Here is a 26049-nt window from a genome sequence, read left to right on the forward strand (position 1 = left end):
CCTGGAGTCCTGCGTCCAGCTCTGGAGTCCTCAGCACAGGGAGGGCATGGAGCTGTGGGAGCGAGTCCAGAGGAGGCCAGAGATGATCCGAGGGCTGGAGCGCCTCCCATACAAGGACAGGATGAGAGAGGTGGAGTTGTTCAGCCTGGAGAAGAGAAGGCTCCCAGGAGACTTTAGAGCAGCTTCCAGCACTGAAAGGGGCTCCAGGAAAGCTGGGGAGAGGCTCCTGATGAGGGAGGGCAGGGAGAGGATGAAAGAGAACGGTTTCCAGCTGGAAGAGGGGAGGTTGAGATGAGATCTTAGGAAGAAATATTTTGCTGTGAGGGTGGGGAGGCCAGTGCTGAGCAAACAAGCAGCAGCTCAGTTCTCGGCAGCAGCCAAGGCCGTTTGTCCCTGGGCAGGGATGAATCCTGAGCGAATGCAAAGGCCTGCGCCAACCTGAAGAGCTTGTTCTGCACAGGAGGTATCTGCTTCCAAATTCTTGTATCCAAGAGGAGCTGGAATGGCAGCGGAGCTGTGCTGGTGTTGGGTCTCCTCCCATCCTGCACATCATCGAGGTGCCTCTGGTCTGCATTGTGCCCGGGTGTTTCACATGTCAAGAAATCAAAACCCAGTCCTCAGTGAGAAGATCCAAGTGGTTGCACGGATGCACCTGCATAAAGGGAAAGCAGGAGCAGCTTCTGTTCCAGCAGGGAAGCAGTGCATGCTTCGTGCTCGTGGATGCGAATGAGCGAGGAGCAGAGCTAAGGGGATTCCCAGGGAGTGGAACTGGCACCATCCATCCAAACTCTGAAGCCTCCGAATGGATCAAAGCCCTTCCAAGAGCCATTCCAGTGACCTCCAGTGCCATGGATACAGTGCAATGCATCCCAAATTTCAAGCTGTGCTGCACAACACCATATTTGCTCCTGTGAGAGGTCTTTCCAGCTTGCAGTAGTGAAGCCCCATTAACAGCAATTAATGAGAGCAGAGAGGATTAGTGAGCCCAGACCTGCACCCAGCAGCCACAAGCCCTGGGAGAAGGCTCCTTGGGAAGGTTTGGCTTTGACTTGGCAGCCTCAGGCTCATGGATAAGGGGCAGACAACGTGCAGCGGTGTGGCGTTAGGCCCAATGACCCATCCCACTCCACAGTGCTTATCCATTGTGTTAGATTTCATTTCCCATGGGATCAACCCTGCATTTAAGAGACCGGCATGGAAGCAGTGTTCCAGAAGAGCCAGGTCAAGGAGTTCTGGACACTGACCTACTTGTAAATCCAGGTTTTACCTGGTTGCTGCTGCTCGCAGCAGTTACAGAGGATACCGTGGAAGAGGGATCCCCAGTGATGGGATCACAGGAATCAGGGATGTGGCTCCAGGTCAGCACCATTGAGTCACATTCCTAGGAAGGTCACCCAGGAATTCCAGACGCGGGGCAAGTGAGACCAGGGAAACACCCCCAGGGGTGCACCAATCTGTGAGACAGTTCTATGCATTCAGCCTTGCTGGGAAGAATGCGCTTGCACACCCCCAAGTCAGATGAAGGGCATCCAACATCCCTGCTACTGACTGACATGCGAACACCCCAAAGCTGCCTGCAGCTCTCTCAATGGGGACACCGAGGGAACCTCCCAATGTGCAGCCCTGAGCCTGCTGATGGGTTTAGGAGACACGGTGAAGAGTCCTTTTCCCCCCTCAAATGCAATTTGCTCTGCAGCCACCCCAGGACACCGACCAGCACAGCTGGCTCCTCACAGAGGCAGGAGTTGGGCGTGCAGCAGAGCCACCGCTTGGATTCCACTGCCGGGGGCCTCGGAGCCCACTAGGGCACAGCGCAAGCCTGTATGCTGACGGTAGATTTTGAGGGCTGCCAATTGACTTCTCATAAGAACACAAAATTCACAAGAAACTTGTCAAAAGCAAAATTAAAAAATGGAGACAGGCTTGTGTTTCTAGTCCAAATGTACTTCTCTTTATTCAAACCAGGGGTAATCACTGGTTAGTGCAAATTGCACCTAAACCTTTTTGCCTGAGGGAAATCTACATCTTAACAAGGCCTCCGTTAACCCCAAGGAAATCCACAGAGGATCGGAAAGCACATGAAGCCCAGATCCAAGCACTGCGCTTCGTTAAGTGACTCTGTGCGTCAGCAAGTCTGCACCCTGCCCTGTTCCCGGTCCTGCACCGTTCAGGTAACACAAGCAAAATACACTCAGTAGATTTAACTCCCAGAGTTCCTGAGCCATCCGCCCCACCGCTAAGGTCAGAGTGAAGGGGTTGCAGCTCGCCCTCACTTCCAACAGTGCTAACGGAAACCCTGTTTTTTAAATTAAAAAATAAGCCAGCATACATAGTAGAAAATTTCTCTTAAAAATTTCACAATCTGTAAATGTATATATTTTTTTTCTTTTAAACATAAAAGTTTACAATATACGGTAAAACAAAAGGCTCAGGAAAAATAATTTCAACAAAAAAAAGAAACCTGAAGTTGTGAATTAAAGCTGAAGACATTTTTAAAACCCTGTAGTTTGAACCAGTGACATTTTCTTTATTTGTGCTGATGGGGTTAGAGAAAGGAAAATGTTTAAAAACTGCAGTCCAAACACCCACAGCTCTGCCTCCAGAAGCCATCATCCCCCCACCCTCCCCCAAAAAAATGTTGTTAGGTTTTTCTTCCATCAAGTATGTGATTGTCACAAGTTCAGAAGTCTGGGATTCCTGGGTAACCCGGGCTGGACAGAATTCCCTGATTGCCAGCCCGCGCTAGCGCCGGTAGGGGTGAAATCCTTGCACATTATGGTTCTGTCCTCGGCCAAAACCGCTTCCTCCTGCAGGTGGTCCGCTGGATGGCTGCACCGAGGGGCCTCCGTAGGGAGGGGGCTGCTGGCTGGGGTCGGAGAAACCTTGTCCAAAACCGCTCAAGTCTTGTCCATACCCTGGGGAGAAAGGGAAAAGGCAGCAGGGTCAGCTTCCAGCATTGCCTACATGCACAAGAGGTGCAAAGTCAAAACCTGATGCTGCTCCCTCCCAGGCTCAGAAGCCTGGGTCTAACACGCTCGGAGAAGCTGCTGCTTTCGGTTCTTGCCATTCTTTACCTTCTCCTACAGAAGACAGAAGACAGAGGTCAGAAGCAGAACTGAGCAGGCACGCAGAAAGGGCAGGTTTCGCTGTGGAGGGAATCCTATCCAGACTGTGGGCAAACCGTGCCATTCTGGCTGTTCAGAAGTCTGGAGTAGCTCGCAGGTTGGCTGTCAGCTAACTCTGAATATTTTTATTTTGGTTTGGGGCAGGTTTTTATTGGTTAAAAGTGAGAACTGTCAGGGCAGCAGAGCTGGAGACACAGCAGAGAAGTGTTTCCTGTGGAAGTGCTGGGACTGACTGTGCAGAGCTATTCGGCTCTGCCTTCATCAACCCTGGACACCCAAAAAGTTCCTTTGCTGGAGACACACTGGAGAAGACAGCCTTAAATTCCCTTTTAAAAACCGAGCACTGCCACCTGGATTTATGTCTGAATTCACAATCTGCCTCTATTTCAAGGGATGCTCAAGTCAAAACACGTGAACTGAAACACGAGGGGGCAAAGCAGAATCCAGAAGGCCATGACTACTTTAGACTCTATAAGGGAATCCATGGTCCAAGGCTGCCTTTGGGAAGATCTAACACCCTTCCCAAAACTCCCAGCACAGACAGGCTGGAATGTATTTATTCCAAATTGAAAAATCAAAGCTCTGTTTCACCACCAGATACGCCACGGCTACTGCCGATGGTGGGGGGGGAACACTTCCAACCCAGCTAAAGAGTGGCAGCAGGTACGGCACAACTCTAAAGCCCTTCTCCCACATCCCTAACACCACCAATTGCATCTGAGCTCTGACTGTTTTAAGCCTGAATGGGTCCCATGTTAAGTATAGGTTACGCCAACAAATGCTGAAAGTTAACATTTATCTTGTTCTTCCTCTGACTGAGGAACAAAACATTTCCCTCTCCTGCCACACACACGGTCCTGTGCCTGCTCCACAGGGCTGCCAACCTAACCCAAGCCAGAGACCAGGTTCCAAACCAGTTTAGAGTAAGCAGGATTTGAGGACAGGGAGAAAGGGTGAAGAATAAAGACTTGCTGGAATTCTTGCTGCCAGGATGAAAGAACTAGATGGAAATCCAGAGCACTGAGAAAAGGTTCTGTAATTAAATATGACTCTTGATCATAATAGTGGCATCGATACAAGCCTCTGCTACGAAAGATGGCATTAAGAATCCTAATTACTAAGTGCGTTTCTGCAGTTTTGCTTCTCTCTATGTAGGCCTAAAGCAGGTTTAACTCTCTTAATCCAAAACAAAGTCTCTTAGCATGTCTTCAGCACTGCAATTTCGAGCTCTGCCTGTCTCTCAGGACTTGCTACCACTAATGAGCATTAATGCGCATCTATCACAGGCCTCTATTAGCTCAAAATGCTAATCCAGCCATTTTTTTCAGACAGAGATAAGTAGGCAACCAAAAATACAATTTAATTGTTTGCCAAAGTGTGAGGCTCAGAGTGGAATAAAAATGGAGTTATTTGCCTTGTATCCTGCAGTTACAGCCTGAAGTGGTGGAAACCACAGCTCTCGCCTTGTTTATCACAAAGGAAACCTGCAGCACAAACCTGAATAGCCAGACATTTCAGTATGCACCGTCTCCCCCTGCTTGCTTCTCTCTCACTGCAGCTCTTGGTTTGTGGTAGCACCTTGCTGCCAGCACTCAGCTCGCCCACTGTTTCGGCGGCTCCACTCTTCACGGAGTGGTGCTGACCACTACTGTTCTACTGCCTTGCTCAGGAACCTGAGCTGGGTTTGATTCCCAGGATAAAGCCCTGCCAACGCAGCAGCTTGGGAAGTGAACAGCACTGCCGTGCACACTACAGCTGCAAGTTTTCACTTCAGGCAGCTAACAAACATCAAGAACTACATTGCTCTTACTTGCAAATCGAAACACTTGAGCCACACTGCTGAATAGAAATGATTGTGCACGGATTTGTACTTTATAGCAGGGTCCGCCCCCCTCAGGAAGAGTCTGTGAAGAGATGAGTTCTGGCAAGACCAGAAAAACCTCCTCCTGAGCCACAGGACAAAGCTGCTCTGAAAGCAGACATGTTTATAACAAACAAACTGAAAAACATTGGACATTGCTCAATAAGAGAGCATATGCTTGCTTTATAAACACATCCAAAGGGGTCATCTTCCTTCAGAGCCTGCTTCAGGCAGTGTTCACTTCAGAGTGGTTTCTGCAGGCGCTTTACATGTCGCAGGCAGGCGCTAACACGCTTGGAGCACTTGTTCAAGTGGTGAACAGCCTTCATCCACGGGCCTAGTACATCAAAAAGTTCACTACAGAAGTAAAAAAATGACCAGTTGCAAGCTCCTCAAAACAAGGCGGGTTGCCACAAACAGCTCTTTGGGCAAAGCTGCTCAAAGATGGGGCTCAGCAGAGGAGCAAGGCCAGAATTCCCTCCCAGCTCACACAGGGAGAAGCAGAGATCTGACTCAGGAGCACAAGTCCTTGTCTAGCAATTATATTTATGTAGTACTCTCTGCCTGGCTTAAGACTCATGACGTTCCTGTCTTCTACCAGCTGTGTGAAATAGTTAACTACACAGCACTACAGGCTTCTGACACAACTACAGCTTGAGATCAACAGGAAAGAAACTGGGGGAAGGGAAGAGAAGGCAGCAGCTTGGGTTCCTGTCCCTGTACCCTTTGCCTCTTGACACTCCTTTCTCTCTTCAAGTCTATTCTCCAGTCTGATCCAAGCCAGTTACATAAAAAGGTGAATACAAGCTCCATGAAGGTATTGGACAAATAGGTTTTAATGACACATTCCAGGAGTGTAAGTCAGCGATTTAGATCGTCCCAGCACACAAGTCTCTGGAGACTTCCTAGCACACAGCAGTGTTTGAGAGAGGATCAAGAAAATACCCTCTGACCAGAATACTGCACGATTTAAAGATCACTTGAGAGCTGGTGCCTGGCATTCCCATCCCAGAGAGAAGTGCCTTCAGTGTTAGCGAACTCTTTCTGAGCACTGACTTTCTACCCAACTATAAAAGCAAGCAGGGAGGGGAGAAAATGAAACAGAGTTTATTTTACATGCAGTTACTTACCAAACTGACTGTAAGGGAATTCTGGCTGAGCAGTGGGGGGTTTGCTCATGTCCTGAGTTGCCTGAGACGGCGGTGGTGGCGGTGGGAAAGCTAGTGGTGCTGCCCCTGGAGTGGCGGGTGGAGGGGGAACGCCAGGCGGGGCAAACTGGTCAGGCGGAGGCGGTGGAGCACCGTAACCAAAGCCTGAAACACAAGGAGAGCACAAGATGTGTGAAAAGACATGGGCAAACACCACTCTGACTTCTTGCTTGGCTTTACAGTATGATACGTGTTCTTTTAAGATACTTGTAAGTCCATTAACAGTCAAGAAATTCACTCCCACGCTCCGGCAACCCCTGTAGCCAGAAGATCCCAACAACAAACCTTCCTCCACACAACATTTCACCCCAGAGGAAGAGTGTGGCCACATCAGCCACTGGCACAGAGGAAGCGATCAAGCTGATCAAGACCAAACTGTGTACTCACATGCACACAGAAGAGACACGAGGAGGGAGACATGCCCCTCAAGGTCTTAGGAAGGAAAAAAATACATCCCAAACAAATGGATTCCTCATAGTAGAACAACCAACTCTGGATAACTCTGGAAGGTGGTGTTCTCCACCTTCTTTTCTAACACAGTTTCTGACCAGGCTTTTCCAAGGGTGGCCTGAGGGGGCAGGTGCTCAAATCCTATTTACATTTCCAATGCCAGTTGTGACCTTAATTCCTTAAGCTTCTCTGAAAATCCTAGCCTGTGTCTGGCCCAGGTCACCATGCAGTAATCCCTAACTTTCCTCTCAGATGTCATAATATGGTTATATAGTAGATCTATATTTATTTAGCAACACAGATTTAAACTAAAGAACATGAGTACTGCACCCCCCAAAAAACTTTTTAACTTTGACAAAATACAGTTAATTTCAGCTCGGGATATACAATCCAGGCAAAACACCTAAGGATAGGTGAAACGTAGGAGGGAAAAAGAACCAAGTCCAGAGAAAGACGAACAAAAGCTGAAAAGAGAATTAGGTGATGGAGTGTACCCAGACTCCTGAAGGTCACTTACTAAATGGTGGAGGGGTACCATAGCCCTGCGGAAATCCTTGCGGAGGTGGGAATCCTCCAGGTGGCGTAGAGACTATGTATGAGGTAAATGGTGGTGGTGGTGGTGGAGCTCCTCTTCCTGGAGGAGGTGGTCCATATCCACCTGGACATTAAATAGAAAACAAGAACTGAAGTGGATGAATAAGGAAAAGGTGCTGCTTAAGTCAGCATCCTCTAGATGTGGTACAGCTGTACGACAGATTTCAGATGCAGTCTCAGGCTTCTATGAATTTTTACTTTAGGAAATATTTGTCCTCTGAGTATCCCTACTGTAAATAATTGCAGTTTAGAATGTAATTCAGTGATCGAAAATTAGTGTGGGTGGCAACAGCAGGGTGCACATCAGCTTCTATTACTGGTCTGGTAAAAATACACTACCTTCTCCTTTGTTCTTTCAGGACAAATTCAACCAAGCTTTGAAATGTAGCTTAAACACTACATAAATCCACAAATCACTGTGAATTCTGAAACCACACCCTCACTCAGTAGGATTTTTCTTTAGAAGTGGTCCCATACAACATACTCACCAATCGCCTGTCCAGCTGGCACCCACATCCCTAAAACAGAACAAAGAGAGCGACTTATACGGGCACTGGGGCTGTGTACTGTGAAACAGGAATAGCCTAAAGTGGCTCTGAGCTCTGGAATAGACTAGGTATCCTCCCAGCATCCTTTACAGATCTGTTTTATGGGCCGAGAAAGTGTCTCGGGCTATTTCTGAACACACAATTCTGAACACTGAATCATTCAGCTAATAACACACAATACATCCAGTCCCCAAATTCAAATCAGAACTGTGAGCACACCAAGTGCAGGAAACTTCAGGAGTATAAAGAACAAAACCACTGAGAATCACAGCAGACTCCACACCCAAAGCATTTTTAATATCCTACGGGGTTCATCCTACTTATTTTTGAAGGTTTTGAACCATAAAACCATCATCTTCTGCATTCGTTGCAGCATTAAGATTGAAAGATAAACGCATTTATGTTTTGCGTTCATCCTTCCAGTAGATCAGATATCATTTTCTCTGCAAATAACCACATTGAAAATAATCTCATTTCTCAATTTGCGCAGCAGCAGATTAGCACATCTGTGCCGAACAGTAAAGCCTCAGCTGCGGCTTTCAAGTTAATAAGCACCATGGGGAAACAAGCGATCCCTCCACTGAGGGATCATCCGTCGCAGCAATAGATGAAGCCGCGACGCTCCCTTTAGCCCCCCAGGTGAAAATTTCTCATCTATCAGAGCGAGCAAGTTCTGTTCTGTCAAAGGCAACTCAATTATACCACCCTATTTCTCCCTAACTTATCAAAACTGTCTTTGGATGAACTCAGCATATTTATATTGCCTTCAGAATCTTGCGGGGGTTACAGCCGTCAAACCCAAAACACACGGCTGCTCCTTTCAGCCCTGAAGGGTTCGAGCTAAATCAAGAACATTATATGCAGTAAGTGCTCCCCTGCACCACCGCCAGCCCCAGAGCTACTTGTTATTTTTCCAGGCTACGTTAAGCAATAAAATCCAAAGACAGGACCATCTGTTTTTCTCTTATCCTCTTCAAATCTCACTCATAACTTCTTTTGAAACTGCCTCATCCCTGAAAACCCGTATTTCTACACAATTTTTCATTGGGGCCTCACGCAGCACCACAATGCCACAGCTGGAGTCATGACTTGAGCCATTAAGCTTTTCCAAAGCCTCCTCTGCATCACTGAAGCCCATGCCGGTTATGAGTGGGGAGAGGCAGAACCAAACAGGACAGGCAAAGCACTGCCTGCACCAAACGTGTCTTGGCACACAACCCACTCACTTCTGCCTTAAGAAACACAGGTTTTTGGGAGAAGTGAAAGAACAACCTCAGTAGGCGTGGGAAGGACTGGCAGGTGGAATTTTAGTCATGCTATCCATAATCCACCATAGCCAGAGCACTGATAGACCTGGAAACACCATCATGTGCCAGTCAAACTGAATTACTGGTGAGATTCCCTTGCGACAGTGACTCTGAGAGGACTGGGGCAGTACCTTGAGGGCCATATCCTTGTTGCCAGGTCGGAGGCGGCTGACCTGCCCAGCCGTTGGCAGCACTTGGCATGATCCTGCTTCCCCACTGACTGGCACCGGGTGGCCCTGGAGTTTGGCTTTTGCTATCACGAGGTTCTGCGCGCTTCACCTCCACCTAAACAAACAGAGGGGCCGTTTAGGAGAGATGCTGTGGGTTAATCCACCCCCCTTCCCTTCACACACACCCTTAATTACACTTAAGACTACACTTAGCATCTTATGACTTACGTCTAAATACTTAATTATTAAACTTAAGGCCAGTAATTTAAAATGTTTCTCAGGTACAATATATGTGTTGGTAAGATGTTACAAGTCCTACTGTTGAGGTATTTCACGTAAAGCACAACCTACAAATCACTTCTAGTTCATCACAGTGCGGTGTTCATTGGCATTAATCTTAAAACAGCAGTACCCTCTTACAACGGCTCTGCACTTAAAAAAACACAATCTTTACATTATTTATACACTACGTTAACACTTAACATGGGAGTTAAAGATGACATTGTCAGTAAAAACCCCACTTTTGAGTGAAGAGTCCGCTCTGAAAAAGGGTACTAATGCTTTAACAATTCAACACGTTTGGGGTTCATTTGAGTTACGGTTTAAACCCACCCCGTCTAACTACAATTTCAGCTCTGCTCATACCTGAGAAACACACACTTGTTTGGTCGTTTGCTTTTTTTCGTTTGTTTGGTTTTTTTAAACTTAATATTTTATTTAAATGTCTAATGGAAGATAAAGACTTACCTTCCCCAGGCTAACGCTTAAAGAATCTCAATTAACTCAAACAATGTCAGAGGGAATGGATGTGATAAGAGAATCTTACATTACATCTAACAAAAAAAGTAAACAAACATGCAAGTAATAAAAATGGACAGTTGAGTCAATAAGAAGCAAATCTTCATACTGTGTTAAGTCAGTGACAAAAGCCCTCCTGTTTATAAAATTAATAAGCCACAGTGCTTAACTTATTTTATTCAAAGATAAAATGTCCTAGTGTTACAAGCGATGGAATAAATGCATTTGACCTACTTAAAATAAGCTGCACATTCAATATAAACCTCTCTCTCAAAAAAAAGAAAAATCCAGTTTCTGATTTAATGAAACACTCTCAGCACTCATGCATGCTGAATTAAAGCCTTTTTTTTTATTTTATGATTAATTTTAATGGGTGCCAGAGTACAAAGAAAATAAATCTCAATCATCAATGGGCCTGAGTAGTATGGAAAATAAAGTATTCAGAATTCTTCCTGCCATGTCTTAAAACCCATTCATGTCGAAGAACAAACAGGAAACAGGCACAAGGCAAGGACAAAGCCCCCAGCCCCCCCACCGATGCCCTGAGGACATCAGACATGACAGTAACCAAAGCGCTGTCAGCTCAAGGCCCTGCCAGAGAGGGACCAAGGGAATTGTTCAAAGGACTCAAATTAATGAGTCTTAACACATTTGCCTGGAGGGAATTCAGTTATTGCTTACAAAAGCAGAGGCCTTCTTGCAATTTTAATTTCTCCCCCCTTTCAACAACATATGGATTCATTTCAGCAATACCTTTTTAATTACCAAAAGGAAGGAGATACCAATTTTAAAGCAGGCGTTATCAGTCGATGAGGAGAGTGGAGGAGCTGGAGTTCATTAATCTGTGTGGAAGAACCCCATTAAATTTTCAGTGCACGACTGCAAGTGGTGAACTGCCAAACTGAGGGTTGAAAAAACCCTCTGCAATATTCCTAGCACCAAGGTTAACATTCCACACCTGCCTGAAACCCAGTTTACACCAAGCAATGAGGCATCTCCATCCCTCGCAGTTGAAAATACTGCATATTTCTGCTCTTTATGTAATCGAAAGGGGGGACAAAAAAGGGGGCAATAATAAGATTATTTCATTCTGGCACTCAGATTGTTTGGGAAAGCATGGAGAAGTCTGAATGAGCACTTCTGTGTTCTGAAAGCCGGCAGCGACAGGCGGCAGGGGAAGGCTCACCCAGGGTTCTCCGCACTCTCCCAGACCATTACCCACATATGCTCCTTTGTTCCTATTTTATACCTCACACCCTTTGTGACGTGACCTCCTATTTAAATGGTTTGGGTCAGTTTAAGGCAATGAGGGGACATTCCTGGTATAGGGATCATTCGTACACACACCGGTGTACACTCGCTGCTCACACGGGAAATGCACCAGGAACCAAGTGCATACGCAAATGCTCTTGACTACACAAGCACATTTCCTTATGTGCTTCATTTCCACTGCTACAAAATCAGGCCTCCCTCAACCCCAAAACAAGGTAATGGGAATAAAAAGCATTACAAGTGCATAATTAACTAAAATTCCACTGATATGTAAGGACATAACCCCTGTTACCTGAACAAATGAAATATCAGCACATAAGACTTTAAAACACAATGCAAAATTACACAATGCAATAATTATAGGAAAGGGGCAGCTTTCTTATGTTTCCCTGAAATCCTTACACTCTGAGGTCAGCAGTTTTAACGCTCACTTTAAAAACTATGGATATACCGTAACGCTGCAAGGACTTTAGATGTACGAGACTTTCCTGTGGTTCATTTTTCTTTAAGTTGTTATTTTCTCTGTATAAAACTTGGGTGCCCTACAACAATTTACTTTTCCCACAGGTACAAGCACATTCCTTGCTGAGTAACATTAAAGCAAACATCAAAAATTCCTCCCTATCAAACACCCATTTGCTGACAACACAGTATGAAGATGAAACAACCAGAGGTCACTTAACTGCATCGTGGTTAAATACTACATAGAGTATGTGGGTTTGTATCAAAGTTTCACAGTAAGTGACCCAATTTTTTAAAAAACCAATCCTTCATGATGTTTTTTCCTTGGTCTTTTTCAGTTTATGATTATATAAAGCAGATTGTCTCACACCACCTCAAAATTGGAGTATCGCATACACATCTGAAGGAGTGGTATCTTAAACCAAGCCTTGAACAACTCATATTTCATTGGGATTCAGATGTTTAAACAGCTGGAAGCAACTACCTCCTGTTCTTGCACCTCAAAACAGCAGCAGCACCAGCAGCGTAACATCAGCGATACTCAGCCAGCACAGCCCCCAGGTCTGTCAACACAAGGCCTTACCCAAAATGAAGCAGCCTAAGTCCTCAGGCTTTCACAATCTGTGTCTCTTCACCAGGCTAAGCCACAAGCTCACTGCCTTCCTCAGCTCCTTCAAACTCCGAAGACTTTCCCCACCTCCATGGATAAAGCCTCGAATTTGGATGTGCCCGCTCTTGCACCTAACTGAATTGGTTAAGCTTTATTCACCAGTGAAATTGGCAGTTGCCCAAGACTTGGTTCTTTCTTAAGGTAAAATAAAACTACAACTACACACTTTTTTGCCCATGATGTCGTGAAAATGCATGTTGACAGCCTGGTCCACTGATTGTTCGTCCTCGAAAGTAATAAATCCAAAACCTAGCCAACGACGAAGAGTGAATCAAGGTAGCAGGGTGTTGTGACACAAAACAGGATGATGAACAGTATTAGGGGCGGACCAAGGGTTCAAGCAGGGGTTTCAGATAACCAAGACTTGTGTTAAAATTTGCAAAAAAAGAGTCAATCTGAGAAAATTGCAATGGCTACTTCGGGTAATTAGGCAAGTAATGCCTCATCTTGGTTTCACACATGCAACTTACAAACTGAGCAAGTTAAACATCTTTTAATTTGATTTTATTCAAAACCCACCTACTAGGAAATGGAAAAAAAAAGGGCTGGAATAGTCATCAGCAGAACTGTGCCACGTGATTGAAAACAAAGCACTCATGGGACACCAGATTAAAGTCAAGCAACTCTGCTGCTCCCGTCTTTGATTCAGAGTAGCTTCCCACAAAAAAAATGTTAGGCCCTTCTTCCCCAAAGCCGCAAAGCAACTTCCTCCCAGCCCTTATCCCGCTCTTCCAATTAGGGAATATTTTCCACAGAAAATAAGAAAGTTGTCTTTGAAATGTAGCTGTTAAAGCATGACAAATTTTACCACTCCATGGATGAATGAGAAGCTTCAGAAACTACCAGCCTAGACCAGTGGTTCTCAAGTTCATAGAATCACAGAATGGTTTGGGTTGGAAGGGACCTTAAAGCCCATCCAGTTCCAGCCCAATTGGACAAAGTGTGTGATCGACTGGCTCCTCCCCAACACAGCAGCCCAGCTGGCTGAAGGAGCACTGTTTATACTTGCTGGCACCTCTGTTAATTGATTTTATTTCTTGCATTTCCTGCTCTTCGCTCTTGAAAAAGCCATGTGATACTTTGCAGTCCCTTGTTTTGGTCCAGACATCACTAACTGCTCCAGACTCCCATGGGCAGCTCGCTCCCTTTTCTCTGATTGCAGCCCTTGCTGACGGCAGCTCAGCCGAATCTTTAAGAGGTTCCGGGGTGGAATGGGAGGTCTGATGCCCACTGAAAATGCTGGAAGTAAGGCAAAGCCCCCTCAAATGCAATTTAGTCCTGGATTTTCACACTTTGAGAACCACTGCCCTTAGGTTGTAGCTGCTGATACTGCCGAGAGAGTGGCAAAATAGTGGTTAATCTCACAGACTGCGGAGGCTAGTTCATGCCATCAACCACTCATTGCTGGTGTAACAACCAAACCCCGGGAAAGGTAGGAACACATGCAGTACATGAAGTTGTGCCATTCTTTAGATTAGCTAAGGGCAGAGCAATAAAAATTAGAAAGAAAAAACGAGGTGCCGCATCAAAAGCGTATGGAACATGGATGCATTTCTGCTTTTCTGAAACCCAAGATTTCCCCCTTGGTTTGCATTTTGCTTTGCAGCTAGTGCTGACAGCAGCCATATATTGCTCTAAAGCGTTAACAGAAATACAGTATCTATAACAGTTAGTGTCTCTCTAAGCTTATCCAACTGGGTTGGGTAAGCCCAAAGAGGCCTATTGTAGAGAAAGTTTATATATAACAAAATACACAAAGATACAGGCCAAAATAGATTCCAGCAGGTCAAATTCTGCTGTCAGCAACAAGAGCAAAAGACATCACTAAAATCAACTTAAAATAAAAAGGAAAAAACTAAGCATTTCCCACACACAAGAGAGTGGCAGTATAAACGAAGTTTTGTTGACCTGTGATGAAAGCAGCCTCAAAAATTGAGAGCAGCATTTCATCACAATATATTTGTCTGAGGTTAACTAGAAATCTAAGTGTTGGAGCCAAAAGGAATGTATTTGTATGGCATACTTAATATTGCAGCCTTTATCTAAAAAGGCATAGGAAAGAACAGCAATGGGCACTCTCCACAAAGGAAGGCCATTCGCTTAACTTGATTCTGAGAAGACTGAAGGAAGGGAATACTGTGGAATGGGGATGGGGTTTGGATGGGGAGAAGAAAGAAGAGTAAGTGGTGATTGAGGAAGCCAGTAAAGGGGTGAAAAGGAACTTAAAAGGGTCAAAGACCATGAGATAAGGAACAGTGGAAAAATCAGAATACACAACAAAATCCCAACCACGTGAACGCAGGGAAGTCTATCAGCCAGCAGCTTTATATTCTGAAGGACGGGACTTTATTGAAGACAAGAGAAACTAATTACATCGAGCAGGAATCCGAGCGGGCTAACGCACAAAGCAGTGAAGCTGGTTTGCAGCCAAGTGGAAGAGGAGAACAGACACAGCAAGAACCTGTAAATTACTTCACAGTTGTTGGTTTAGCCAAGAATAGAAAGTACGAGAAGCAGAGACTGCAAGGAAGCCGCTGTTTCTTTTAAGCTGGCAGCGCTGGTACTGGGGGCTCTGAAGAGAACTCTGATGAAAGCACTGCTCGCAGGAGAGTGGACAGAAGTAGTAGAGGCTGTGAGAAAGCAAAGGCGACTTGGGTACGCAAAGACACCCAGCTGTATGCTGAGGCATCACTTCAGCTCTGACACTACGCGAGAACCTGGCTCCCAGTGCTCTGGAAAGAAGCTGGAGGTGGAGGAACACTGCAGGAATTAGTAACGGGGATGATCTTTCCCTCCTCTACCAGCAAACTAACACAGTGACATGCAGTGGGGGATCTGTTCAGAATGCAAGGATGGTGGACTTAAGGGAAAAAGGCAACATTCTGAATGACATGAGCAGAAGGTGGCAGGGAATTGCCCTTCTAAATTTTTGAAGGATATAGTGATTTAGGTATCATGTTAAAAAGACAAGCGCATAGGCTGAGCAGCACTCTACACGACAGTACATAAATCAGGGAGCGAAGGCAGGAGACAACGTGTTCTGAGGGATCTGAGCAGGGGCACCAAGCACGGACTCTGAGGAGTTTCCTACCACACCCTGGGACTCATGAGGCCATTTCTGGGGATGAAAGTTAGTAACCACGCTAAAGCCAGAGCGACAGGACACAAGGACACTGTTTGAGAAGTGGGATGAACTAAAGGAGAACAAGTTCTGCAGTGCCTCTGAACACTGGATAAAGACAGACAGATTTCAAACCTGCCTTATCTGCCACTGCTGCTTTAAGCGACCGCCCAGCAAGTGGGCCCAAAGCCACTTAAGCAGAAAAGCCATTAACTGAGACCAGAATTAACCCAAAGTACCATGTTTTAGTACCTTTTGACCAAAAGGCTGCAAGGCTGGGATTAAAAGTTACAAAGATGTAGATGATTGAGTAACTAATAAAATACATCAAAACTTCAGCCACAAATTATGCTCAGATGCCCATATCTTTTTCTCCATTGCTTCCTCTATTTAAAATCAGTCGCTCTAGAGCATTTAAACAGATGAATTCATGTTCTGCTTAAATAAAAGGTATCTGTTGAAAGAAGATTAAGATAGCTAAAGCAAGAAACAAAAAAACAAATATATTGAAACTTCGTTTACACTCCAATAAGACAAAGCCCGTCCCTCCTCTGACTGTGGAACTGGCCTGTACCTCTGTGATAAATTATCACCTAGAGAGAAGAAATCTAAAGAGATATCGTTAATCACAGTCAAACAATTCACAGAGAGAAAAGGAGAAAAAAAAAAAAGAACTTACTTAACATTACCATACTTTACTATGAAACACTTAAATATGTCACTAAGGATGTATGTCTAAATTAAAAATAAAACTAAGACTTAACAGCTTAATAAATATGAAGTGAAGAATATATTCTTAATAATGAGCCAGAAGAGAAATGAAAGTTCAGATGGCAAACTATTCGCTAGCATGTAGAACATGCTACAAGGTGGGCAGTGCAACTAAGCTTCAGGTATTTAAAATATTGCCTCTTCATTATCCAACAGATGATGGATGCAATGGAAGGTGGATGACATAGAACTTGCTTTGTATTTTGACCAAAGGTTACCAACTTGATTGAACAGTCTAGTGAAACTTCCAGTTTGGTTTTCCCCCCCTCCCCCTTTAAAAAAGCAGTATAGCATACAGGATTCTGCATCCCAATCAAAATCTACATATTTCTGAATTATTGTGTCATTTAAGAAGTGTTTCACTTTAAGTGAAGCCATTTAAGCAAAGTAAAAAGCATAAAATGAATGGATTCCGTTCTAAATTCATGTTCAGACGTACTCTGAACTGGCATAACCCACACACAATTACAGACATCACCACACCCTTTCATGTGCAACAGGAGGAAATTCTGCTTCTCACCCCCAGTAGTACCTTATGCCACAGGAGTGGCTCAAGAAATTTCCTTCAACTGAAAAACTAGCAAAAAACCCACAAATGAACATGAAATATCTAACTTTCAGTGCACAGATACCAGCTAATGCTGCAGATGAAGAGCCTAGGCTTGAAGTGATCTTTGCCCAGTGAAGTATTCTTTTTCCTGAGGCAACAGAGAAAAAAAACACATCTACCTTCTCTGATGGTGTGAAATAGTTTGCCATCTGACTATAGGAGAGTATGAAGAAATTTCAAGGACAAACTAGATCAGCCTTTACCTCGGGGCCTCTGTTTCTCTGCGTCATAGATCATTACAACTTCAGTGACCTGGAAGAGAGAAGGGAAATTCTACTAGCTGTGCTGCCAGGGGAGCATTACCAACAGTCACCGCGGGCTGTCCACACGGCCCAATCCAGCGTCGAAGCAGTCATCGACACCAGGCTGCCCCAGGACTGACTGTGAGTGCTGCTCTTCCTGGGAGTTTAAGAAGAGCCTGGATTCATCTGTTCTGAAAAGCTGCTGCATCCCGGCATTGTCAGGTCTCAGCACACTTCAGATTTTAATCTAGCATTACAGTCGTTACACTGTGCATACCTTATAAAAACCCCAAAGTTCTTGGTTTTCAGAGCACCACTCCTCAATGCAGCTTCTTAAAAAGATTACTTTTCCCATTTTTAAACATTCTTCCTCTCAACATGAAAATCAGCTTTAACACATTTAGGAATTTGCACGGCTTCTCTGAATTACTTACTTGAATATCAGCGTGGCACACAGTACCAGTTTAAATTGATTCTTTAAATTGCATTACAACCCCCCTAAGCCACAGATGATTGGTACCAGTGTGACTTTAAAAAAAAATAGAACCCGCAACAAAATGGAAAATGGGAGCTGTTGGAGGGCTTCAAGTTTGGGGTTTTTTTTCAAAATAAACATCACTGTGAGCTACAATTTCAACAGGAAAAGAGGTGCAACACTCATCTCACAGGCAACAGAACAACAGCCAAAAAGGAACCGCCTTTCAAAGCGGTCACTAAACATATGTGACCTCATGGAGTCACACCTTCACCTTCAAGTCAATCAGGGTACCTTTTGGTAGAATCCCCTAAATCAGCTTAAAAACAGATGCAAATTCCCTTTCAGGTTATGGCACTGCACACAGGCAGTCTAACTTTCTCCAACTAGTCCACAGATGAGCTTAGTAGTTCAAGGTCAGCAGTTACCATCTTAAAGGGGCAATAAGAGTTGGGATAAACAGGAAATTAAAACTAAATAGGGAAAAAAAAAAGTCAGAAGATAGTCGTTTCAGTCTGAGATTATAAACTGAGTGAAAATCAAGTGCACAACATGAACAGTAGTTTGTCCTTAGAACAGAGGTTCTAGGGATAATGGAACTCTGTTGATTCCAGATGATGGTTTAAAAGCAATTACTGCTACTAAAATACCGGCAGGAGACTGCCCAATTTAACTGATCTGCGCACACAAAGAGGAGGATCTGAGGTGTCAGGTCACCGAAGCACTCCCTGTTCCCCCCACCAAATTAAAAAAAAATGTTTTAATCACCAAGCTGCAAGTTATCAATTGAGAAAAGAAACGATTATCCTTACATCAATTCAACTTGGGAGTTTTGGCAAGAAGGGAACAGAATGATGCATCAGGTAGACTTAAACAAGAGGGGACAGAAGCAGCAAAGTTCCACATCAGAGCAATAGATTTTGACAAACAGCAGGACATATTCCCAGATTATGAACTTTTATCACAAACTATGCCAATATCCCTACAGCAGTTTGTCTGAATTAACCCAAAATGTGACAGCTTAAGGGAATCAGAGAAAAGCCAGTGGGGAGGGAAACATCTCGCAGCTACCCGATAACTGCCATCATGCGGAATGACTCACCACTCCAAATTTCTTGAAGTATTCCCTGAGCTCTGTCTCGCCACAGTTATGAGGAATCCCACCAACAAAAATTTTATTTGATTTATTGTTATCGCTCCTGGATCCTTTCTGCTAAATCAAGGAGGAAAAAAATGCAGTCAGGAGGACAATAAAGTTGGCTATTTCTGTCATTTTATACTTAAGAGATGAAGAAGGGTCTCTTGCGGGTTGAGGGGGAGACATCGCCAGGCTCAAAGTCTCCTACTCATTACAGTGAAGCAACTGCACGTTCATTGTTCGCAGTGATAACCCAGTCTCTGTTCTTCAAAAATCAGAGACCAGGGACTGTGTTCTGAGGCCATTTACTCTTTTTATAATGAAATCATTAACCTGCAGGGTATGAAGCAGGCCGGAAAAGAGCACGAGTCCTGTGAGTGCACTTGCAGATACATTTCACCATCTGAAGAACTCAACTAAAAGCACTGCTAAGACCTTAAGAAAACATCTCCCCCACAAAATGACCCAGAGGCCAACACGGAGTGGTTACCGACACGGTGCTGCGCTTGGACTCTGATCACAGAAACCAAAGTAGAAGACATTATTCAGAAATAAACCATATGCTCAAGGCCTGTGCACTGACTCCTGATTTTACAACATGGATATAATCCAGGTGATTATACTGCTATGAGATAAGGCAAAACTTGGAAAACAGGTAGGATACACCAAGGATCTTTTCTTACCCATCCTTCCTTCGGTCGTGTCCTTTCGGGCTGCATCCCCCTAGGTGTGCATGGCTTTGGATCAATCTGGAAGAAGTTCCAGTTTGGTCAGATCTCAGCATGCAGAGGATTGCTCTACAAGTTTCTTTTACAGCAGCTGCTAGCTCTTCAGATCAAAGCTACCAACACACTGATTTACAATCCCACACAAAGCATCAAGTGAAAGCTGTCTTACAGTAAATAATTAAAACAAACACCCAGGTAACTTCTACACAAACCAGTCTGCAAATAAGCAGCCGGAGTTTAACACAAAACTTTGAGGAGCTGAATGTTCTGAAGCAGACACACACCCCCAACACCTTCCCCCCCGCAAAGGAACTTACATTTCGGCCATCTAACGTATGAGGTCTACTGGCCAGTACTGTTCCCACACAGTTGGGATCTTTAAATTTGACAAATCCAAATCCTCGAGACTGGTTCGTTGTTTTGTCTTTCATTATTACACAGTCTACGACTTCTCCATACTGGGAGAAGTAGCTACGAAGAGTCTCTGTTAAAGAAAAGCACATATTAAACAGAACTAGATATTAACTTTACCAAGTGGTGTTCGCAGTTATGAAACAAAAGATAAGCAAACAGCTAAACAAGTTCAAACTCATCTTTTGAGAATGATTACATTTTACCTCTTCTAAACAAACAGCGCATACTGCTTTATTGCCACTTGCATAAAAGAAGTATCGCAGTAAAGCAATGACAAGAAAAGGTCATCATCTGAGTTGACAAAAATTTCTATAACAAACACTGATAGAAAACATAGCCCCGAAAGGTTTATCATACACCAACCTGCATTCATGGACAGAAGAGTGCAGTGTGGTCTCACCCCAACCTTCCTGCCACAGTGCTGTTAAGAGCTGCGCCTCTGCGCATCGCATTGCTGGCCCAACAGCTGCAGAACACATCGCTTACCTTGTGTTGTGCTCCAGTCCAAGCCACCCACAAAGAGTTTTCTGCAATTGAAGCACACAACAGTGTTAAGATGATACATGGCAGATGCTTGACCTTATTTAAGGCCGAAGCCAGCTATTTTGAAGAGGTCTGGTAGTACTGAGGCCTCAAAATACACCTGCTCTGCACCACAATTCACTGTTCACTCTGACTGCCACTTTCTGTTTCAGGGAAATACACATAAAACTGAAGCATCTGGTTTCTGTGCCACAAGCACAGAGATTGTAAGTGTATTACAGGAATACACTTTATTCTTTTGCGCAAACAGAAAACAAAAACAGAGAAGTTCCTCCAAACTTCTTTCCAGATATTTGAGAAGACAGTGTTGCTTTGAGAAGTCACTACAATAGCCAGAAGGAAAAAAAAAACAACGTAGAACATCACATAAAGAACATTTACCTGCTCTTTTGGGGCAGAAAGGAGTTCCAGCACAGAATACTTCACTGTTCAGAAAAATACATACAAAGCAAGGCCTGCAGCATGGGCTCTAAGTTACTTACACAACCTTTCTGAGCACCAGTAGGGAACAGTCGCAAGGCCCATACAGCTCCAGTTTAAAGGTGAAAACAAACCCCAAAACTTCTGAGATAAAGCACACTGACAGAAAACCAAACACCTCTAATTTCAGGACCCAAGCCCACTCCTTTAACTGCTTTAATCCCAGGCCAACGCTCAAGAGTTGTGCACAGCCTTGCATAAGGCCTCCAAAAACAAGTTCAGAGAACAGCCAAGCTCTCCTACACTGCATTACTGTCTCCAGAAGGATAACCAACAACCCAAACAGGTTAAAACATCATTCCACAAAAACACGTTACTAACACAGTCACTGCAGCCCTTCTGAACAGGCACTGCAGCAAAACCATCACCAGACCCGACAAGTTGCACACTGGATGTTACCCTCTCCTACATTTAGAGGGATCACCATACAGAAGACAACGCCAGCAGCTGAAGTTATTTAACACTCTTTAATAAGCCACATAAGCCCCAAACAAAGAACGCTGGGGTTGTATTCAGGCACCACTTGATATCTCCGTGCTTGTTCTCTAGCTGTGTAAAAAAGCACTTGAAGCTTTTCCACCCTCAGACTAAAAAAAGCTGAAGCCAGCCCTCAGGCTCCCTTTCCTTGTGTTCTCAAAGCCCTGTTCCAGCAGCTGAAGAAAACAAACAAAAGCCTTCATCCACCTCTTCTGTGTTCCTCCCTCACTCACCTAGACAGACCAGGCAGAATCACTTTTGTCTACTACTGCCTTCTAGGGAAATGAAAGCAAAAGTAGAAAAACCAAGTTCAAGCCTAAGACAGCAGGCAAACCTGTGAGGCAAGTCCTAAATAACAGAGCAGCACCAATTCAGCAATCAGTTGTGAAACCATTTGCCAGTGTATTTCAGAGACACCTCCAAACAGACGAGAAAGTCGTGACTATAATTCAAACTGAAGTCCACACTTAAAACTTGAGAGAAAGCTGAATTAACTCATCTTCTGAAATGATCCGTACCCAAATCCATACTGCTTCGTGTCAGTGCATGCCCAAGCACTGGGGCAAGCGCATATGGAGGAGCAGAGAGATGCCAGCCTGCCTGCTTTGCAAGTCTTCATCGGCTGCAGGGCGTGACAGAACTGCCACCCAAAGCAATTCACTCCCTAACTGAGGGTTGCTTCAAAGCCACCTCAACACTCTCGGCCCTTTCAGTACAAAGCACCAGCTCAAGCGCTCCTCTGCCAATAGTTTTATGGGCCTGCACGGACAAGTGCTGGGACAGGTTATCTTTGGGGGGTGTGTACTTCTCTCATCAGTCTCAGAGAGAGGAATTATATTCTGCTTTGTTTTCTACTCAACCTCAGCTATGCGATTTTCAGATTGAGGTTTTAATTGTCCATGACTGCAAGTCAGCTGCATTTTCTCAACCAACTGTACTTTGGGGCTGGGGCCTTTAACTAAATTCAATAGCTTGGTCTATGGGATCAATCTACACGGGATCAATCTACACGGGATCAATCTACACGGGATCAATCTACAGACCCCAGCTGTGCTCTACCAGAACAGCCAGTTGCCTCAGGGAAGGAAGCTTCCCCACCGTTAGTGGCCACTGAAACCTTCCAATTCTATTATTATTTCTAGTCACCCAACATGCATTTAAACAAACAAAAAAACAGGGTTGCCTGAGGTCAGCAACAGCAGCTGTATGTAAATACACGGCTTCTCCGAAATGCCAGCAGTCAGTAATACCCCATCCTTCGCCTCCTCCGTTTCAACACACCAAGGCAATGCCAGGATAACTAACCCGAACGTAACAGAAGAATCTGGACCCAGCCTCACACAGACAGCTGCCAGAAGAAGGCAGTTGCAGGAAACAGCGCTGGGTGTGTGTCCATTTCCCTACGGTCGGCTGGCACCACCAGCCCGCTGGCACGGCCTGACGCAGGCTGCCTCCCTGTCTCCTGTAAGTCCTTCTGTTCCAACAGTTTATGGGCTGCAGTTATGAAATGACGACTCAGCTGAGCCTGCTGACATCACTGCCCTCACATCCATTCATACCGCCCCGGAAAACACACCCCCCCACAGTGCCACACATCACAGACTGCAGTGCTGGAAGGATGCTGCAATCCATCCCCAACAGAATGTAAAGCAACTCCCCAGCCCAAGGAGGACATGGGACGCTCACTCACCCCCTTGGGCAGGTCTTTCTGCCACAGATGCACAGCAGAAGAAACTTGCTCATGCCTTTGGACAGATCTTTCTGCCATGAATGGGACAGCAGCACACACTGCGCACCAGGGAGGGAATGACCGCAACAGAGAGAGTGGCAGTGCTCCTTGTGGTGCTCCCTCTGGGAGCAGGAAGCGCAATAATGGCTTAGCAAACATAATAAGTTTTAACCAAGTTTCCTGTATCCATGTGTTCTGCTTTAACTATTTCCCAACAACATTTTACTTGCCTATTTTTAATTCTCTACCATAAACATATCCATCACTGAAACCACTAATCCCAGAATTAGCAGGAAAGCATACACAGGTGTTTTAAAAGTGCCAAAACCCAATAAAAGCACCAACTCTTTTTCATACATAAATAACCTGCTAACGTGATCAACACTCATCACTTCTCTCAGCACAGTCCCACTAAGCTACATCCCGTAGGACTGAAGGGTCCCGAGATCCCCATTTTTCTTCCATCCAAAGTAGTCCCAAGTACTAATTACAACAAACAACAATCAGTAGACCCTACCAAGTCATATCAACGTGACTGCTGGGCCAACTGCCTTCACAAGGACTATTTTTTAACTTAATATGTCTGTCTAGAACAAGCAGTTCATTCATAACTTCCTGTTGCAACTTGCACATCACGCAGCTTTGGAACCCAAACTTCCTCACGCAGTGAGAGCAGCTGGCAGACTGCCGCTTATTCTACGCTTCCTTTCCATCGGAGCACTTCAGAGGAGGAAATAAAAGAATATTAACATCTCTGATTCAAATCCAATCCTTCCAAATCTGATTATAACTCAAAAGGATCAAACCTGAAGCAGCCTGCAGCTGGGAACCAGGTCTGTGAGAATGAGGACTGCTCAGGATGGGAGCTGGCCATGTCCCACCATGTAACTTGCAGCCCGTGCTCTCCTATCGGTCTAGACTGGCAGCATGGAGCACCCTGCTCCTCAGCTCTCTTGGAGCCTCAATCACTTGAGAGTGATTGAGGCCCAGGACCAAGTACAATTCTTTTCAGAGCAATCTAAACATCCCCCCTGCAATGCATGCTGTTCATAGCTACGTGTTATATTCAAAAGAACTCTCCTGACTCTCATATTTTAAGATGCAGAGTAAATAAGCATTTCACTACACATTGGAGTGTGCATGAGGACAGCAGACTGCTTCACGTCCACCATCATCTCAGAATCAGAAAAGGTGATCAGTTCAGAGGTGTGGATTCTGTGCCACAGTTTGTGGTGAAGGCTAAGCAGCTGCTCTCTTTTTTTTTTAAATTATTTTATTTCTGCCATTTTCAGTCCTAATACCCTGAGTCTATACTCCAGAAGCTGAATCGTAGAATGGTTTGGGCTGGAAGGAACCTCAAAGCCCATCCAGTTCCACCCCCTGCCTTGGGCACGGACATCTCCCACTGGATCCGGCTGCACAAAGCCCCATCCAAGCTGGTCTTGAACAATTCCCTTCCACAGACCGCTCTGGGCAGCCTGAGTCAAGGCCTTCCCACCCTCACAGGGAAACATTTCTCTTAAGATCTCATCTCAATCTCCTCTCTTTCAGCTGAAAACCAGAGCACTGAGGCAGACTGATGCTAAATCCACAGCCGGACTTGCATTGGGCTGAAGAAGCCACAAAATCCCTGGGACACCTTTGAGGTGAAACCAGGGTTTTCCTGCCCGAGATCTGGCTTGTGTGCATGCACAAAGGGAGAGCAGCGGGGGAAGGCTGACAGCTGCTGCATTGTCCCACCAGCCCACTGGGAGCCATGATGTGTCCCCGGGGCAGTTTACACACGGTTAACAGAGAAGGGAGAGCCCCTCCACCCGGTCGCAGTCCAGGCAGAGCCCGAGCACCCTGAGAAATTAGCGCTTGGCTGGTGTGAGCGCAGAGCCGTACAGACACTGCAGGCACAGGCTGGGACTCTCCAGCAGGGGCACAGCTATTGAGTCCCCGGTGGTGTTACACCCCATTAATAACGGATAAGTGGGTCTCCTCCATCCCGTCACAGTGAAGCGGGGCTGAGCACAGCCCAGATGAGTAGACGGGGCATGGGTTTCACCCGTTTATTAACAGAGAAAGGGGCTCCTCCAGCTTTGTTCTGGTTCCCTCGGCGGGACCCGGTCCAGCCCCAATGAATCCCCGAGGGAGTGAGGTTTACACCCCGTTACTAACAGAGAAGAGGGATTCGTCCTGTCCCGGTCCGGTCTCCCCGTGAAGCAGGGCTGGTTACAACGCTGATGACCCACCAGGGTGGGTCTACCCCCCGTTACTAAGGGGGTAAGGGGATTCCTTCCGTCCCGTCCCGGTACTCCGTGAAGGCGGGCCAGGCCCAGCCCTGCCGAAACCCCGTCGCTAACGGAGATCAAGGCCCGTTCGTCGTCGTCCCCCCCCGTCCCGTCCCGGTCGCTCCGCGGGGCCGGGGCCGCGGTGACCTTGGCCGCGCGCGCCGGTCACGTGACTGTTGAGGAGCGGTGGGGGCGCGCGCACCTGCGGCCGCGCCGGTCACGTGACGGGGGGGCCCGCAGGGGCCCAGCATGGCGGGCGGGCCCGGCCGCGAACCGCGAGGTCCAGCGAGGCCTCCGCCCCAGAACGGCGAGCCCAGACCCTCCCCGAATCCCCGCGTCCCTCACCCGATCTCGTCGGCGCCTCCCACGCTGTTCATGGCGGCGGCTCCTCGGCGGGATCCGGGGCCGCGCCCGGTTCGTCCCTCCGGCGGCGGCACCAGCGGCGGAAGCACGGAGCTACCGGGCAGGCTGGGCGTTCCTCGCCGTTCTCTTCCCCTAAATCCCGGCCCCGGTTTAAACCCCCCACCCCCCCGCGCTCCCGACCTGCGCAAACGGCCGCCCCGGCCCGGCCCCCCCCGCC

The 26049-nt window shown here is 46.0% G+C and overlaps 1 protein-coding gene across 3 annotated transcripts; it reads right to left on the reverse strand.

Moving 5' to 3' along the window:
• On the reverse strand, positions 1-25992 carry DAZAP1 (DAZ associated protein 1). Of its 3 annotated transcripts, none has more exons than XM_054050548.1 (12): positions 25815-25992; positions 20451-20491; positions 19868-20034; positions 19506-19571; positions 18787-18894; positions 17171-17219; positions 12632-12714; positions 9225-9378; positions 7727-7756; positions 7162-7302; positions 6117-6299; positions 10-2915 (listed from the first exon to the last, which is right to left on the reverse strand). In XM_054050548.1, exons 1-12 carry the CDS (start codon positions 25844-25846, stop codon positions 2743-2745), a joined length of 1227 nt encoding a protein of 408 aa, XP_053906523.1. In that variant the 5' UTR covers positions 25847-25992; the 3' UTR covers positions 10-2742. The 3 variants fall into 3 exon arrangements, with proteins under 3 accessions (XP_053906526.1, XP_053906523.1, XP_053906522.1); XM_054050547.1 differs by having other exon boundaries at positions 13-2915; positions 18787-18897; XM_054050551.1 differs by lacking the exons at positions 12632-12714; positions 19506-19571; positions 19868-20034; positions 20451-20491; positions 25815-25992 and having other exon boundaries at positions 1-2915; positions 18787-18898.
• Positions 25993-26049: the final 57 nt, after the last annotated feature.

This window comes from Cuculus canorus, chromosome 27 (assembly GCF_017976375.1).
Source record: "Cuculus canorus isolate bCucCan1 chromosome 27, bCucCan1.pri, whole genome shotgun sequence".
Lineage (NCBI taxonomy): Eukaryota > Metazoa > Chordata > Aves > Cuculiformes > Cuculidae > Cuculus > Cuculus canorus.

What these genes read in the sequence shown, in the direction of transcription:
- DAZAP1 (XM_054050547.1), bottom strand. Translation starts at nt 25,846, where the DNA reads ATGAACAGCGTGGGAGGCGCCGACGAGATCGG. An exon ending in CACGACCGAAGGAAGGATGG is followed by an intron (nt 18,898 to 19,505) that starts GTAAGAAAAGAT and finishes TCCTTGATTTAG; the next exon opens with CAGAAAGGATCCAGGAGCGA. An exon ending in ACTTCAAGAAATTTGGAGTG is followed by an intron (nt 17,220 to 18,786) that starts GTGAGTCATTCC and finishes TCTCTCTTCCAG; the next exon opens with GTCACTGAAGTTGTAATGAT.